Source organism: Medicago sativa, chromosome 4 (assembly GCF_051527215.1).
Source record: "Medicago sativa cultivar Bolivia chromosome 4, Bolivia_mono, whole genome shotgun sequence".
In the NCBI taxonomy this organism is placed as follows: Eukaryota; Viridiplantae; Streptophyta; class Magnoliopsida; order Fabales; family Fabaceae; genus Medicago; species Medicago sativa.
In genome coordinates this window covers 14,494,748-14,509,935 of record NC_140752.1, presented here as the reverse complement: position 1 = coordinate 14,509,935, position 15,188 = coordinate 14,494,748, and the positions used below count along the sequence as shown (strand labels likewise).

Sequence of the window (15,188 nt, the reverse complement as noted above, 5' to 3'; positions counted from 1 at the left end):
TCTGTTTTCTGTGTCAGTTTCTAGTGTGATGTTCTGTAATTTCACAAGACCTCTGTTTTAATACAGAATTCCAGGATTCAGTTATGATAAAATTGTTGTTTTGTTCTAAATTATCAACATAGGTACCAGTTTCTATCTATCATATATTTTACGAAGGAAGTTAGGAATCGATAAAGATTTGTCAAGCTTTGAGACACATAGTACACAATCAATCGTAGATCACTTTGAAAGGTAGTCATGTCAATGCACTTAACATAATTTAATACAGCTAGAACTCCTAGATTACTCGTGCATCTTTAACAACAAATGTTGAACCCTTGATAGAAGAGGGGATTGAGACGAGTTCTCAACATGTTTTCTCTTGCTCCTCTAAAGTTCTCAATTCTGGTGTTGTCAGTCTCTTCAAATGCCAAGCAGGATTGTTTACAAGTAGACACACAATCGGTCCGACTTGTTAGACACGGTGGTTGTTTCAAAGCACAAGTTTGCCCTTTTTTCATGCAACTAAGCAATTCTTTCGGGAACGTCCGAGGTTATTGTGGAGTTGGAGTACTTTGAATTTGACAGTTATATCGTCCTTTGGTTTGCTTGCATCGGCTTTGAGCTGGTCGCTTGTGCAATACTCTTTTTGATCCCCCATAATGGTGATAACTGGTGGGATGACATGAGTGCAACTGTTTTTGACTTAAGCACTGACCGGTTTCAATATTGTGCTATCAGTCTTTAATGCACTCAATTGAATTTCTTCTTAGTTTCTAGGGTTGGTTCACTATTCTGTATTTGTCACATGAAATTAGGATTCAATTATATACAAATGTCAATGTGTTGTATGCACCGATTTATCAAGAAAAGGATTGAAGCATGGGTAGAAAACAGAATATCTAGCTTGGCTACATCTACACTCAAGTGGTTAAGTATGCCACAAGGCTTCCAAATTAGTTTTACAATTAATTTTCATCATATTTCCATTCAATATATTAAAGTGTTTAAAACTCCTGATTGGGACTAGTTTTACAATTTTTTTTTTATTGATTGAATTGTAAATTTTTCAAAATTCAGCAAACTTGTCGGGCTTAGGCCTAAATCCAATACAGAAAACACATTTGGGAAAATTGCTCTTCTCCCTTTCAAAATTGCTCAGTCCCTTGATTCAATGTAGTGTGAGTTAACTCATGCTCGACATTTTTCAGCATGACTTAACTCACGCTGGACATTTTTCAGCGTGACTTAACTTACGCTGACATTTTTAAGATCCGTGAATGAACAATAACAAAAGGGAGAAGAGCGATTTCCCACATTTGGCGTTTGAGTGGCATGTCAACTCTTGAAATCTCACTCTTATTTGATTAAATGCTAAAAAGGATAATGATTCTTGAATTTATTCTACAAATGTATTTATCATATAATTGTAATTATGATTGAGAGTATTCTGTACATGCCTGGTACATTTCATTTGCTTTTAGCTGTTGCAAAAATTTACTGCCTCTTTACTCTTAGGGAAGTGAGCAAATGACGTATAAGCAAGAATGACCCGTAGATTTCTAACGAACATTTTAGTAGAAAATGCAAAATGCCAAACTGAACTAGAAGCATTTTCAAAATTTTAATCTAGGATATTTTCTCATAATTAAATTTTCAATTCAATTACTCCACAAGAATATTCAAAACTATCAAGAGACAAATTTACTAGCGTGACTTAATGTTATAGTTTAAGAACTAAATTGAAGAGACGAATGTTAGAGTGTGGGAGAGTGTTGGACTTGTCTCATTGTCAAAATTATATGATAGACTCTACATAATCTTAAACGATTACTAATATGAGACAAACATAGTATTTAAAAAACACGAAAGAAAAAAAAAAAAAGAAAAAAAAGGGCGTCATAAAGCCATGGATTTCACCTCATTTTAATTACTTGCCAGGTTTTGGAAATCAATGAAAAGTACTCTTTTTTCTTCACAATTACTTTGTTTGTTACAGTTGAACTTGATTGATCACTTGTTAGATCCCATGATAACATCCTTGACAATATCTTGAGGGATTTGTCAAGGGGTAAACGATGTTTACAATGACAAATGACTAGATTGTGACACCATTTTCATCTTTATCTCCTTGTCAATAGATTATACTAGATATTAGCAGTTTCTAAAAGCTTTTTTTTTTGGGTACTACTAAATTATTTAATGATGACATTTTAACATATGGTAACTTTAAAGATTAGTGTTTGCACGAGCATGAACCACAATAATATGCACAAATTGGTAGTGATAATGGAAGCAAAATTATGGTTTGAAATATCTATTCACTTAAATTTGTTGAGCAATTGCATGTGAATATGAAAACAAAGTACTCCAACAAAGGAAAAAATAACCAATCCGGTGGACAATGAATTACATATTGTAGGGGACGATAAATATAAATTAAAGCTAAATTGTGGGGGACAATAAATATAAATTAAAGTTAAAACCATGCAAACGTTAATACACATTAAGCCAAATGTTCTTGTAATTAACTTTAGGCCGGCAATTTAGTTGTCAGTGTCTAAATGGAACTAACAAGTATGTTGCTTTTTTGAAGTAAATGTTATTTATTCACAAAATGTTAAAGTTTTGTATTAAGTTTGTTATGAATGAATCACATGTAATTGCACACACACAATAAACAATACTCACGTTAGTATTAAACTTGATTAAAGTCTGAACAACACTTAAATATCGACACTATAAGAAATTACTAAAACCGAACAGCACTTAAACAAACGTGTTTTGCTGACCAATGTTCTAAAGACGATGGTTAAGGATGTCAAAAATAGAAAATTTTCATTTAAAACAACAACTTTTTGACTTTCATAAAGTTAAACATTCAATTTTTCACCAATTTCCAATGCATAATTTCTATATTAATCTTCTTAACTAGTGTCCTTGGGACACTAATTAGCATTTCCCTAAACAATATTTCTGAAATTTTTGTTAGGTTTTAAACTTTATTTTATTTAAGTTGTATTTAAAAAAAAAGTATGCAAATGATCTTGTGATATTGTAACCAAAAAAAAAAATCTTGTGATATATCCACTCAAATTCTTTTTTGTTTTATTTAAATCAAATGTATCCTTTGCGTGTAAACTGAAATACATTTAAGAGGTTGATATTTCTCAGCAATTTTTTTCCATAGCCACCGATAAGATATCGAATTATAAACGAAATGGTAAGAGATCTAAGTATCTATCTCTTGTTTGTTAGTACAACTCATTGTCTAATGGTATAAAATAAAATCTAAATTTTTAGATTTACAAATACGTGATTAAAAACTCACTTGAGTTGATATGATGGTGCTGAGTACCTTAGACCGAGCTCCTCTCAAGGCCTTAGATTCCATTTTTCGGTGCAAATTTTAAACGGAACCTAACAAGTTGGTGGTGGGATTTGACCTCTCGAATTAGTCGGTCGTAGGTCACATACCGAGTTTTAAAAAAATTATAAAAAAAAGTGACTAAAATTGCAATTAAGCAAAAATGATGCATTTAATCCACAAATCTCCGAAGTATAGGTATTTTTTTGATAGCGGCAAAAAGATGCAATTGACTGCGTCATTCCATAGTCTACGCTTGTCTACTACACTTTTAGCATAAATTAATCTTTCTTCCTTAAAAATATAATCAGGCAAAGTGTCTCATTCAAGTAATTATCAAAATCATCATCAAAATCATCAAACTTTTGGAACGTTACATCCATGCACCTAACCAAAAATGTTCAGTTTCAGTTTCCAATCCTCGAAAATGATTCCAAACCCAAAAAATCACCATTGAGTTAGATTGATTCCCTTCTCTACATGCATTTAGGATGAACCATTTATTCATTCTATCTACCATCTTATTACAAAGCCTTTATTTTTTTCTCTTTCTTTAAAGAATTCCAAAAAAAAAAACATTGAATTTTGATCAAATCCATAATGACCCAGATGATGAAAAACTCAATTCCATGGCCAACAATTATGGTTGTTATATCATGGTACACTTCAAACATTGGTGTTCTTCTAATGAACAAGTATTTGTTAAGCAACTATGGTTACAAGTTCCCGGTTTTTCTCACCATGTGTCACATGATGTTATGTTCGGTTTTCAGTTACGTTGCAATTTCTGTTATGGATATTGTACCTTTGCAGAATGTGCAATCCAAGAAGCAGTTGTTCAAGATCTGTGGTTTGAGTGTTGTGTTTTGTTTCTCCGTTGTTTGTGGGAACATGTCGTTGAATTATATTCCGGTGTCGTTTAATCAAGCTATTGGAGCTACTACACCTTTTTTCACTGCTGTTTTTGCTTATGTTGTGAGTAGAAAAAGAGAGGCTTGGGTTACTTATGCTACTCTTTTGCCTGTTGTTGCTGGTGTTGTCATTGCTAGTGGGGTAAATAATTTTCAATCTTCAATCTTCTTTTTATAATTTTAAGATTTTTTTTTCTTCTTATATTATTAGTTTTGGATTTGAATTGTTTAGTGCATGATTGAATTGACACATAATTTGTGCGGAATAATCGTGATAACATGATTTTGTCGTATTAGAGTGTAACTTGTCTCAAAATTTCCGTCATAATTATGGAGAATCCAAACAAGCTAATGAAAATTTCAATTTCAATGGGTGATAAATAGGTCAATGCCAGTTTTGGATTCTGAATTGTTTTAGTGCATGATTGGATCGACATTGAATTTGGCAAATTAATTGTGATAACATGATTTTGTCGTATTAGAGTGCGACTTTTCTCAAAATCACGGAGATATACCAATATTCCGTCATAATTATCGGGAACCCAAACAAGATAATGAAAATTTCAATCTCAACAGGTGATAAATAGGTCAATGCTAGTTTTGGATTTTGAATTGTATTAGTGCATGATTGGATTGACACTAAATTTGGCGAAATAATTGTGATAACATGTTTTTGTCGTATTAGAGTGTAACTTGTCTCCAAATCACGGAGATATACCGGTCTGTCATAATTATCGGGAATCCAAACAAGATAATCAAAATTTCAATCCCAATGGGCGAGAAATAGGTCAATGCTAGTTTTGGATTTTGAATTGTTTTAGTGCATCTTTGGATTGACAGTGACTTTGACAAAATCATTGCGACACTGTGATATTGTTCAAGCTTCAAAGTGTAGATTTTGTCAAAGTTATCGTGAACTGTTGGCACATTTCATACTGGAAATTCGAACCTTAGGTTGGTCATGTTATGGGAGTCTAACCTCTTCCACTAGACCAAACACGCGCCAATCATTTTTTGTTATGTTAGTTTTAGTGTTTTTGAGTGAATGTTAATCAAAAGTCAATTCAAATGAAATTAGCTTGTTGAAAATGATTGTATTAAAATTGAGTTGATTTAATTTTGAATGCACTTGATTTGGTAAATTTGATATGATTAAAAGTAAATGCTTGAATTACCTATATTCTAATTCCTTCAATAATCAAATTGTTTTTCATCAATCTCACATGCAACATTATTTCTGCAGGGTGAACCAAGTTTTCATCTATTTGGATTTATAATCTGTGTTGCATCAACAGCTGCTAGAGCATTTAAATCAGTGCTTCAAGATATTTTGTTGTCCTCGGAAGGGTAATGATCTATCTTATTGGATTTAGATTCTTTAAAGATAGGAAATTGTAGTCAAGCAATCCAGACAACTTGATCAAGAGTTGACGACTCACATTCCAACGTACTTTTTCTATCTAATTTACAAAGTTGGAACACGAGTAGTTCAATCTTGATCTAATATGTTCAGATTGCGTGACTGCGGCAAATGTATAATGTCATGATCCGTTGACCGCACATAATCCGGATCCGATGCTATTTGTTTTGTCATTGTTATAACAAGATATTTGACATAAAAGACTATGTAGTATGTACTATGAATGAGTGACACAGACATGAACAAAAGATACGTCACTGTCCCTGACAGTGACACTTATACATCTACACTAGTGGTAATTTGAGAAAATAAATCACTTAATGTAATCACATGTGCTGCTGTCGTGTCCTTGTATGTGTTGAACACCGATCATACCTTCAATCAGAAGTGTCGGTGCCACATGCTATAAGTGCAAATTAGTTCTGCAATTATCTACTTCCCTTTAAACTTACTTCAAATAATTTTGATACTTTTCAGAGAAAAGTTGAATTCTATGAACCTGTTGCTTTACATGGCACCTATAGCAATGTTGTGCTTACTCCCTGCAACATTGTTGATGGAGGGAAACGTGCTTAGAATCACTATGGAGCTTGCTAGTGAGGATATCAGAATTATCTGGTATCTACTTTTGAGTTCATCTCTTGCATATTTTGTGAACCTCACTAATTTTTTGGTGACCAAATATACAAGTGCACTTACCCTTCAGGTATGTCTCAATACCATAGATTACTTTATGTCTAATACTAACTTATCCATTTTCCACTCATTTCAACTTATTTCATTTCACGCACTGCATTAACTATACTATGAAACACGGACATCAGACACAACATTGACACATCGACACTGATAATTGAGAAGTGAAATATTCAACGTAACCACGTGTATTGGTGTTGTGTCGGTGTCAGCACTGATAAGTGTTGGCCACTAAACACTTACCTAAGCTTAATTAAGCAGATAAAAAGACATTTAATAGGATTATTTTTGTCAAATATTTTCAGGTGTTGGGAAATGCAAAGGGAGCAGTTGCTGTGGTGATCTCAATTTTGATATTTCAAAACCCTGTTTCAATGATAGGAATGCTTGGCTATGTACTCACCATTATTGGAGTTATACTGTATAGTGAAACCAAGAAGAGATATACTTAGAAATTAGTAAAGTTAACATGATCACAATCGAAGAGGATTCTGTAATTTACATACAAGAGGACCACCATCCCACCCCCACCCCCCAACTTATTTGTCCTTGGCTGTAGGCATATTGGCCGTAAACCTTTCTCTGTATCGTTCCAATTTTATCGGATGTCCCCGAAGGGAAATATGGACTATAAACCTTTAGATGTGGACTTGAGTTTCATTGATATTTCTTAGGTAGTCATTGTCAATTCGCTTTGATTTCTTCGATCACTTGCAATTGCTTCTTCATAGAAGAAATTTTCAATATAAATCATGTGAACAAGTAACCTTTTATTTGTGAAGATCTATGTATTCTCAAAAGAAAGAACATAAGAATCACACACATATTAAGTGTATAAACGATGAGTATTTCCTTCTTTTGATTCAGAATGCAGTAATGCACAACTTCCTTACATTTGCAGCAAGGGAATTATTAAAATATTAACTTGTAACTAGGAAATGAAAGAAGTGTCAATTTCCTTTTTTTCCCATGACAGGTTAGTAGTAAATATGTAGGATTTCCTGAGATAGATTGAAATCAAAATTTTCTCATAACCAATATCGACATAATCCTGATAAGAATCACAAAGGAACTTCTTGTGTTAATCTATTAAAGCATAAGCTTCCAATCATCAGCGATGCGAAAGGGACATTGAGATTGGGATATATCATCTTGTTTGATCTATGAGATAAGGAGTTGGAAGTTCTGATGTTCAAACTCGTCACCTAATTTACTCAATCCATACAAGCAACATATACGAGAGAATGAGTTATGTACTGGTTCATCCAATTGGTAAAAAGTAATGGATAAATGATAATTTTCTTATAGAGTATGAATTTATGGCATATAATTGATAATCTAGTTTATTGAATTTACGGTGTTTTGTGAAATCAACCTAATTTATAAATATAAATGACATTTTTTTTTTTGACAAAAGAAAATGTCGTTTTAAAAAAATATTAATATTTATTTTTTTCATTTAAAATAAGAGTTGTAAAATTGAGAGAAAAATGATATAAGCATCAATCATATCAGGTAATAATATGTAATTTAATCATATGATCAAATTGATGGATATTTTTTTGAAAGAGATCAGGTTGATGGATGTGAGTGTAGTTTATGAACTTTAAGTTGATTTTAATAGTCTATGAATTAAATTAAAGATAAAATTATACTTTTAAGAACTAAATTGATTGGTTTAGAATTCCTAAACTTAAGTGACAAAAATGTCAAAACCGATCGGTCGAACTCCAACTCATTAACTCCGAGTTTTCAATGACTATCATTTTATCTATTAATTTTTTTTTTTGACAAGACTTAAATTCGAAAGTTCAGAGTTTGAAATCCACTATTATTTTTGGAAGAAGTAAATTTAAATACCTTTGTAACCAGAATAGACACGGATCCAAGCAAATGGTATTGGGGGCAATTTCCCCCACTAATGTTTATGTTATAGATGTTTAAATATTTGATATTTTTAATTTAATTTGGTGCATTGTAATAAGTCCTAGTTTTTTAGTGAGAGAAACTCCAACTTCTCTCTAAACTTTCTTTCTCCTTTGTTCATCGAGGAGGGGTGGTTTTAGGTCATTTTTTGACCTAGAATCACCCCTCTACATCTTTTTCTCCTTTCCTTTCAATCTAAATAAGTGGTTTTCACATATATCGAGTTTTTCCTTTTGTGTTCTTTGTGATTTTGCCGTCGAAGTGCGGCGTTGTGTTGTTCGTCGTCTTGTGCGGCGTTTGATTTCGCGTCTTGTCGCGGTGTTCATTTAATTCCTATTGAAAGATCTACATCTGTCAATTACAAATTCAACCAATGATTTGGGCGTCAATGTTGCAGATCCGGAAGCATGAGTATTTCGGTGACTTAGATTTTATCATATTATTTGTAGGCAATTTGCCGTTGTATGCTATTAACTTGGGTGCTGTGAGTTTGTTCGCAGATTCACCCTTTACGTTTTTAGCGATGTTTGTATCTGATGTACTCTATCGATTTGAATGAATGAATATCGTTTTGTTTTTGTCAAAAAATTTTTTTTTTGATATTTTAATTATAGCCCCTTTTTAAAATAATAGACTACCCCCATGAATTGGAAATATATAGATAAGAAAGGTATTTCTCATGAATTTTACATAATCAAATGTGCAAATGCATTTGAGATTAAATTTTGAATGATTTTTTTTTCACATAATATAGAGAGGATTTTTTTAGAGTTGAAAATGAGCAAAATTCTACGATACTTTTTTTAAATATCTTTAAAAAAAACAATTTTAATTTGTAAAAGTTAAAGAATCTTTCAATTTTCTAAATATAAATAGTGTAGGGCTTAATTACCTTTTTTGTCCTCTAACTTTTTAATTGGTATCGGTTTGGTCCTCTAACTAAAATTTGATTTATTTCGGTCTTCTAAGTTTCTCACAATTACTACATTAGTCCTTTCTGTTAGTTTTATTCAAATAAACGTTAGGGTTTATGTTATGTGGGTACCAGACCTCCTGTTTCACACATACATGTGAACCATAACAGTTACTAATAATATCAGTCACTATTTAATCATAATAATTAATCAGATATATGACCAAAATGATACTAATAAATAAAGTTAGAGGACCAACAATAATAGTAACAGAAAAGTTAAGGGACCAAAAACTAACAGAAAGGACCAAATGTAGTAACTGTGAGAAAGTTAAGGGACCAAAATAATTTAAAAGAGAAAGTTAAGGGACCAAAATAAATCAAATTTTAGTTAGAGGACCAAACCGATACCAATTAAATAGTTAGAGGACAAAAAATGTAATTAAGCCAATAGTGTAGTGTTTATAATCTCAACTATTTTTTTTAATAATAATGATGTTATTATTTTATCACTTATAATGCTAAATTTTTTATATAAATATTTATTATATAAAATCTTGCCCCTTCAAATAAAAATTTATGGATCCGTCACTAAATCGGAAGATATGGGACCATCCCATCACTATAATTTTTGTAATAAAAAATTACTCCCCCCGTCTTATATTACTTGACACAGTTGACTCTGACACATATATCAATGCACATTTTTTATCTTTAATATCTTTAATTATCTATTAAAAAAAATTATGAAAATTTAATATTTTAAAAATACTCATCGAGACGAATCCAACAACATCTTACATGATAATGTTTATCTTTATATATTAGTAGAAAAATACGGTCAAAGTATGTTAAGTCAATATTATACATTTTCAATTAGGTCATCTATTGTGGGACGGAGGGAGTACAAATTTGATTTGAGTCAATTAATTAATTATTGGAAAATACTTGGGTGACATTAAGTCACCGTGACATTAAATCTGGGTCACACAAAGATGTTGTGTTGTGTGGCCCAGATGTGTTGTATGTGTTGTGTGGTCCGGATGTTGTGTGACAATGTGTGTTGTGTGACCCAAATTTAATGTCACGGTGACATAACGTCATCCAAATGCTTCCCATTAATTATTATTGTAATAATGACTTTGATGGCTAATGGAACAAAGAACGTGTAAGTTGGTTGCATTAGACGGCGCCTAATCGCTGCATAAGAAAATTTCCAAAACAATAATAGTTGACCATTCCAATTTCGAAATACATTATACATAGCGATCAAAGAAAAAGAAAAAAGAACAACCCAAATTCTCATTTCTCAAACGCAACGCAACCTTTCGATTCCTTCCTCTTCTTCTGCATCATTGTTGCCATGGTTGCAGATTCCAAATCCAACCTCTCCTTTGGTCCAACCTTCGCCAGCAGTGCTTTCTCCGCATGTTTCGCTGAGGTAATGTTATTATCCTGTGTAGTGTAGGAGTATAGTATGATCCATTATTATTTACATTGCTTTATTGTGGTTTTCATGGATCTGATCTGATTGTATTTCAGTGAAATGTAATTGCTTGTTCTAATTTCTTCTGTGGTATCAGTTGAGCTGAAAATTTGATGATCAAGTGAACAATTTTGTGGAATTCAGTTAAATCATGTTTGTTTATTCAAAAGGGTTAACCTCAATTTTGGGAATTTAACACACCCTAGTGTTTGTTAGATATAAGGGATGTGAGGGACTAAAAACATAAACTTTTGTGATTTGTAGTGACTTAAAGGTATTACAAAGACTAAAAAAATAAAAAAACCGCCCCCTAAGTTTTGCAACTGTAGCAGTTTTGGCCCACCAAGGCCAATTTTTGGTAAAAAAATAACACGTGGCACCTCACTTAGGGTGCCACGTCAGCGTAGACCGAGTCAAAATTGGCATTGGGGGCCAAAACTGCCACAGGTGCAAAACTTAGGGGGCGGTTTTGTAGTTTTTTTTCTTAGAGGGCCAAAATCACAACTTTGGGAAAGTTAAGGGGCTAAAACTGCTATTAAGCCAAAAACAAAATAAAAAAGTTCAAATTTTATAGGGACTGAACTTATTGAACCCTTTTGTTTTTAGTGTTTTTTCTGTGAAATGCTTGTGAATTAAGCTTTATTTGGTATATTATACTTAGATTCCGAACCAGACACATTACTCCACTATTTTTACCTTTGGTTTATAGTTGTAATTAGTCAATGGTGGTCAGTCACAATGGGTGTTGACTGCTCTGGTCTGGTTTGATGAAATGAAAGGATTGTACTTTTCAATTCGGGCTGTTTGTTGTTTCAAATATTTAGGTGGATTAGGAGTTTTCTTTTCCATCCTTGTTGGTTTGTATTGCACATGTTGGAATTAAATTGTTGGACAAAATGTTTGACATGGATTGTAATGATCTGTATGGATGGTATAGGATGTTTTTTTGGTGAATGGAGGAGAAGGATTGAGACCTAGTTATCGTTCACCCTATTTGGAAGATTATCAAAGGGACAAAATGGAATTCCATTACCCTTGAGTTTCATCCGTTCCACCCAGTCGATTCTGATCCTTTCCAATCTATTTTTAAACTCCTGAAGAAGGAACTTTCCCCCTTTCCATTCATTCCCTTTACATTCCCCTTCATTTCCTATCATCTAAATACAGCATGCAATTATGCACATGCAGATATAGTTTTATTGGTTGAACTTTGTTGGCAATAAAATTATACCTGATAAAATTGAATACTCTTTCAAATTAGCTTCTATGAAAACAGCTTTTGCATTGTGGTTGGTTTATTTAGTGACAGTCTTCCTTAAATATGTCGAATTTTGTTCCTGAGTTGCTATCAATGGAGATTGATTTCACTAGTCATATATTTATTACTGATTACTTTTTGGGTTTCTCATGTCATGTTCATTTGCTAGTTCTCATACTGTTTTTGTAAGTACTCGCTTCTAGCTGTATATTGATGTTCTTGCTCAGACGTTCTTGTGATTGATATAGGTTTGTACCATACCTTTGGACACCGCCAAAGTCAGGCTTCAGCTTCAAAAGCAAGCTGTAGCTGGTGATGTATCCTCTTTACCTAAATACAAGGGTATGTTGGGAACGGTTGGAACGATTGCCAGGGAAGAAGGTCTTTCAGCACTCTGGAAGGGCATTGTGCCAGGGCTGCATCGTCAATGTTTGTATGGAGGATTAAGGATTGGGTTATATGAGCCTGTGAGATTCGAATCTTTGTTGCACAAACTTGTTCACTTATTTGAGTTCATCTATATTGTATGATTATTTATCTGTGAATAGCATGGTGATTAACAGGTTAAGACTTTCTACACGGGGAAGGACCATGTGGGCGATGTTCCACTGTCAAAGAAAATTCTAGCTGCATTTACAACAGGTATAGCTCAATTCTGGAAGTTGTTGTGGGAATAATGTTTCTGTGCCACCGTGTGCTCTGATTTGAATCTATTTTAATATGTTGGGATTATGTACTTTTTCCTAACATGTATTTGTGTTTTCTCTACCTTGATACTACTGCCTACAACTCTTCAATTTGTTACATCAACAGGTGCTGTGGCAATTATGGTGGCAAATCCAACTGATCTTGTCAAAGTAAGACTTCAAGCAGAAGGAAAATTACCTCCTGGTGTTCCCAGGCGCTACTCTGGATCTTTGAATGCTTATTCGTCAATTGTGAGACAGGTCTATACATTTAACCTAACATGATTTATGAAAGAGAAATATGTATTTCATTTTTTTTTTTAAAATCTGCATTTAACACTCAGGAAGGAGTTCGAGCTCTATGGACAGGGCTTGGTCCCAACATAGCGAGAAATGGTATTATCAACGCTGCTGAACTAGCTAGCTATGATCAAGTGAAACAGGTAATTTATAGTATTACTGGTGACATGTATTGTGATTTGCGTTGCATAGTATTCGTTTTGTAGACAATGGTGATTTTTTTTTAATAACTAACTATGTTTTTATGCAGACTATTTTGAAAATTCCGGGGTTCACTGACAATGTTGTAACTCATCTCTTTGCTGGCCTTGGGGCAGGGTTTTTCGCTGTCTGTATCGGCTCCCCAGTTGATGTGGTAATTTTTAAGTGTTTACTACATAGACATTATTGACTTGGCTTCATCAACATATAATATAATTGTTTTACAATTTAATATGAATTTGTCTCTAGTTTCCCCCTAATCAAACCATGATTAGATAAGAATCCCAGAATGATTACACAATGGTAGAATCAGTTTGCTCTTATAACGTTTTGAAAAAAAAATACTGTCATTGACAACAGCTGATCTCTTTATGGTCCATTAAGGTGGGGATGTATATAAATACTTTTTTACTGTTTCATTTTCATATTGGGTGAACAAGATGAAGCGAGCTTCTAGCTTGTTCATTCTTACCTTTCTACTAATAATTCTGTTCTATCTTCCTTTTGGTGAATATGCAGGTCAAGTCGAGAATGATGGGAGATTCTAGTTACAAAAGCACCCTTGATTGCTTTGTCAAAACCTTAAAGAATGATGTATGTTTACTTCCTCTGTTACTATTTTCCTCTGTTAAGAACATCAATCATCATATTTGGTTTTGGTACAGTCACTAACTTTAACCTTAATCATCATATTTGGTTTTGGTACAATCACTAACTTTATGTAGATCCTTTTCTGTTAAGATGCATAAAATTATTTTGACCGTTTTAACATATCTAATTGTATTTGGAGTTTTTCCCCGAATGCCCTATGGTGTGGGTTGGGACATGAAAGATGTTTTAAGAATGAGGTCCAGGGGTTCGATTTCTGATGCTAACAATTTTCCCTTTCCTTTAACAGACTTACCACTAATATTTGCCTTTAAAAAACTTTCCTTTAACAGACTAACCACTAATATTTGCCTTTAAAAAAAATTGTATCTTGTTGGTATAATACACAAGCTTAGCAGGCTGAACTTATATGTCACCTTTTATTTTATTTTATTTTTTTTCGGTTGGTTTACATTCAAAGGGCTGTCCTTTATCATTACTGATTGGCTGTGTAATTTGGTGTTTCTCAGGGACCTTTGGCGTTTTATAAAGGATTCCTCCCAAATTTTGGACGGCTAGGATCTTGGAACGTGATTATGTTTCTAACCCTAGAACAGGTACAATACGAATACTCTTCTATGTTTCTCTTCTTTGTTATTTCGGCTCATGATAATCGCATAGCCATATACTCCAAAAAATGCATTTTGGGTCTGTTTGGGTTAAGTAAACATACATACTTTAGCTATTGATTTGTGTTTGTAACTTTTCTCACAATTTTCTCTCACGCAGGCTAAAAAGTTCGCCAAAAGTTTACAGTCGTCATGAGCTCAATCAATTTCATGGAGTGGTTTCTATGTGGACATTTTGCAAATGCAAATGCAGTTGAAATTGTAGAAAATAAAGTCCCTTCTTCATTTTACCAACTAGGATGTAGTCAAACATTTTTTTCAGAGGAGAAAAACGTGAAAGTTCAACAAATGAAAATATTTCATAGATACTAGCTTCTTACAATTGCAATCTCTTTTGTAGGATTGCATGCTCTTTCCATGTAATAATTCTCTTCAAATTTAACTACGAACGGTCTTGGTCGACATGATACAAGATTCTTTTCAAATTTGTTGTGGTTATGTCTCAAAACCAATGCATCCATTATAAATACATTTAATCATGAGACCTTGATCAGGTTCAATTTTGTTTTTCTAAAGCAATTCAAAAGCAATGGATAATATTATAGTCACTTTGGATATTATCTTGTTTTTGATATCAAAATTGATATCAGATTTCAGCAAAAAAAATTAAAACATCCAAATCAGATAAGTGAAAGAATTAAAAGCATCCACAATAGAGCTTTTCTATTTGAATGCTTAGGATATTATAATTTTTTTAATAATAAACATCAAATCTCTTCTACTGAACACCTACAAAAACACACACACACAAAAAAAAAAAAAAAAACA

At 32.9% G+C, this 15,188-nt stretch overlaps 2 protein-coding genes across 2 annotated transcripts; both read left to right on the top strand.

The window, feature by feature from the left end:
• Nucleotides 1-3,797: 3,797 nt before the first annotated feature.
• LOC146926561 (putative sugar phosphate/phosphate translocator At3g11320) lies at nucleotides 3,798-7,154 on the top strand. The gene is made up of 4 exons (XM_085758855.1): nucleotides 3,798-4,399; nucleotides 5,501-5,604; nucleotides 6,155-6,383; nucleotides 6,679-7,154. Exons 1-4 carry the CDS (start codon nucleotides 3,947-3,949, stop codon nucleotides 6,823-6,825), a joined length of 933 nt encoding a protein of 310 aa, XP_085614981.1. The 5' UTR covers nucleotides 3,798-3,946; the 3' UTR covers nucleotides 6,826-7,154.
• Nucleotides 7,155-10,503: 3,349 nt separating this feature from the next.
• Nucleotides 10,504-14,845, top strand: LOC146926560 (mitochondrial uncoupling protein 1-like). Its single transcript, XM_085758850.1, has 9 exons — nucleotides 10,504-10,653; nucleotides 12,205-12,423; nucleotides 12,520-12,598; nucleotides 12,770-12,903; nucleotides 12,987-13,085; nucleotides 13,193-13,297; nucleotides 13,663-13,737; nucleotides 14,262-14,348; nucleotides 14,521-14,845. The coding sequence occupies exons 1-9, from the start codon at nucleotides 10,576-10,578 to the stop codon at nucleotides 14,554-14,556; spliced, it is 912 nt and encodes a 303-aa protein (XP_085614976.1). The 5' UTR covers nucleotides 10,504-10,575; the 3' UTR covers nucleotides 14,557-14,845.
• The last annotated feature ends 343 nt before the right edge of the window (nucleotides 14,846-15,188 follow it).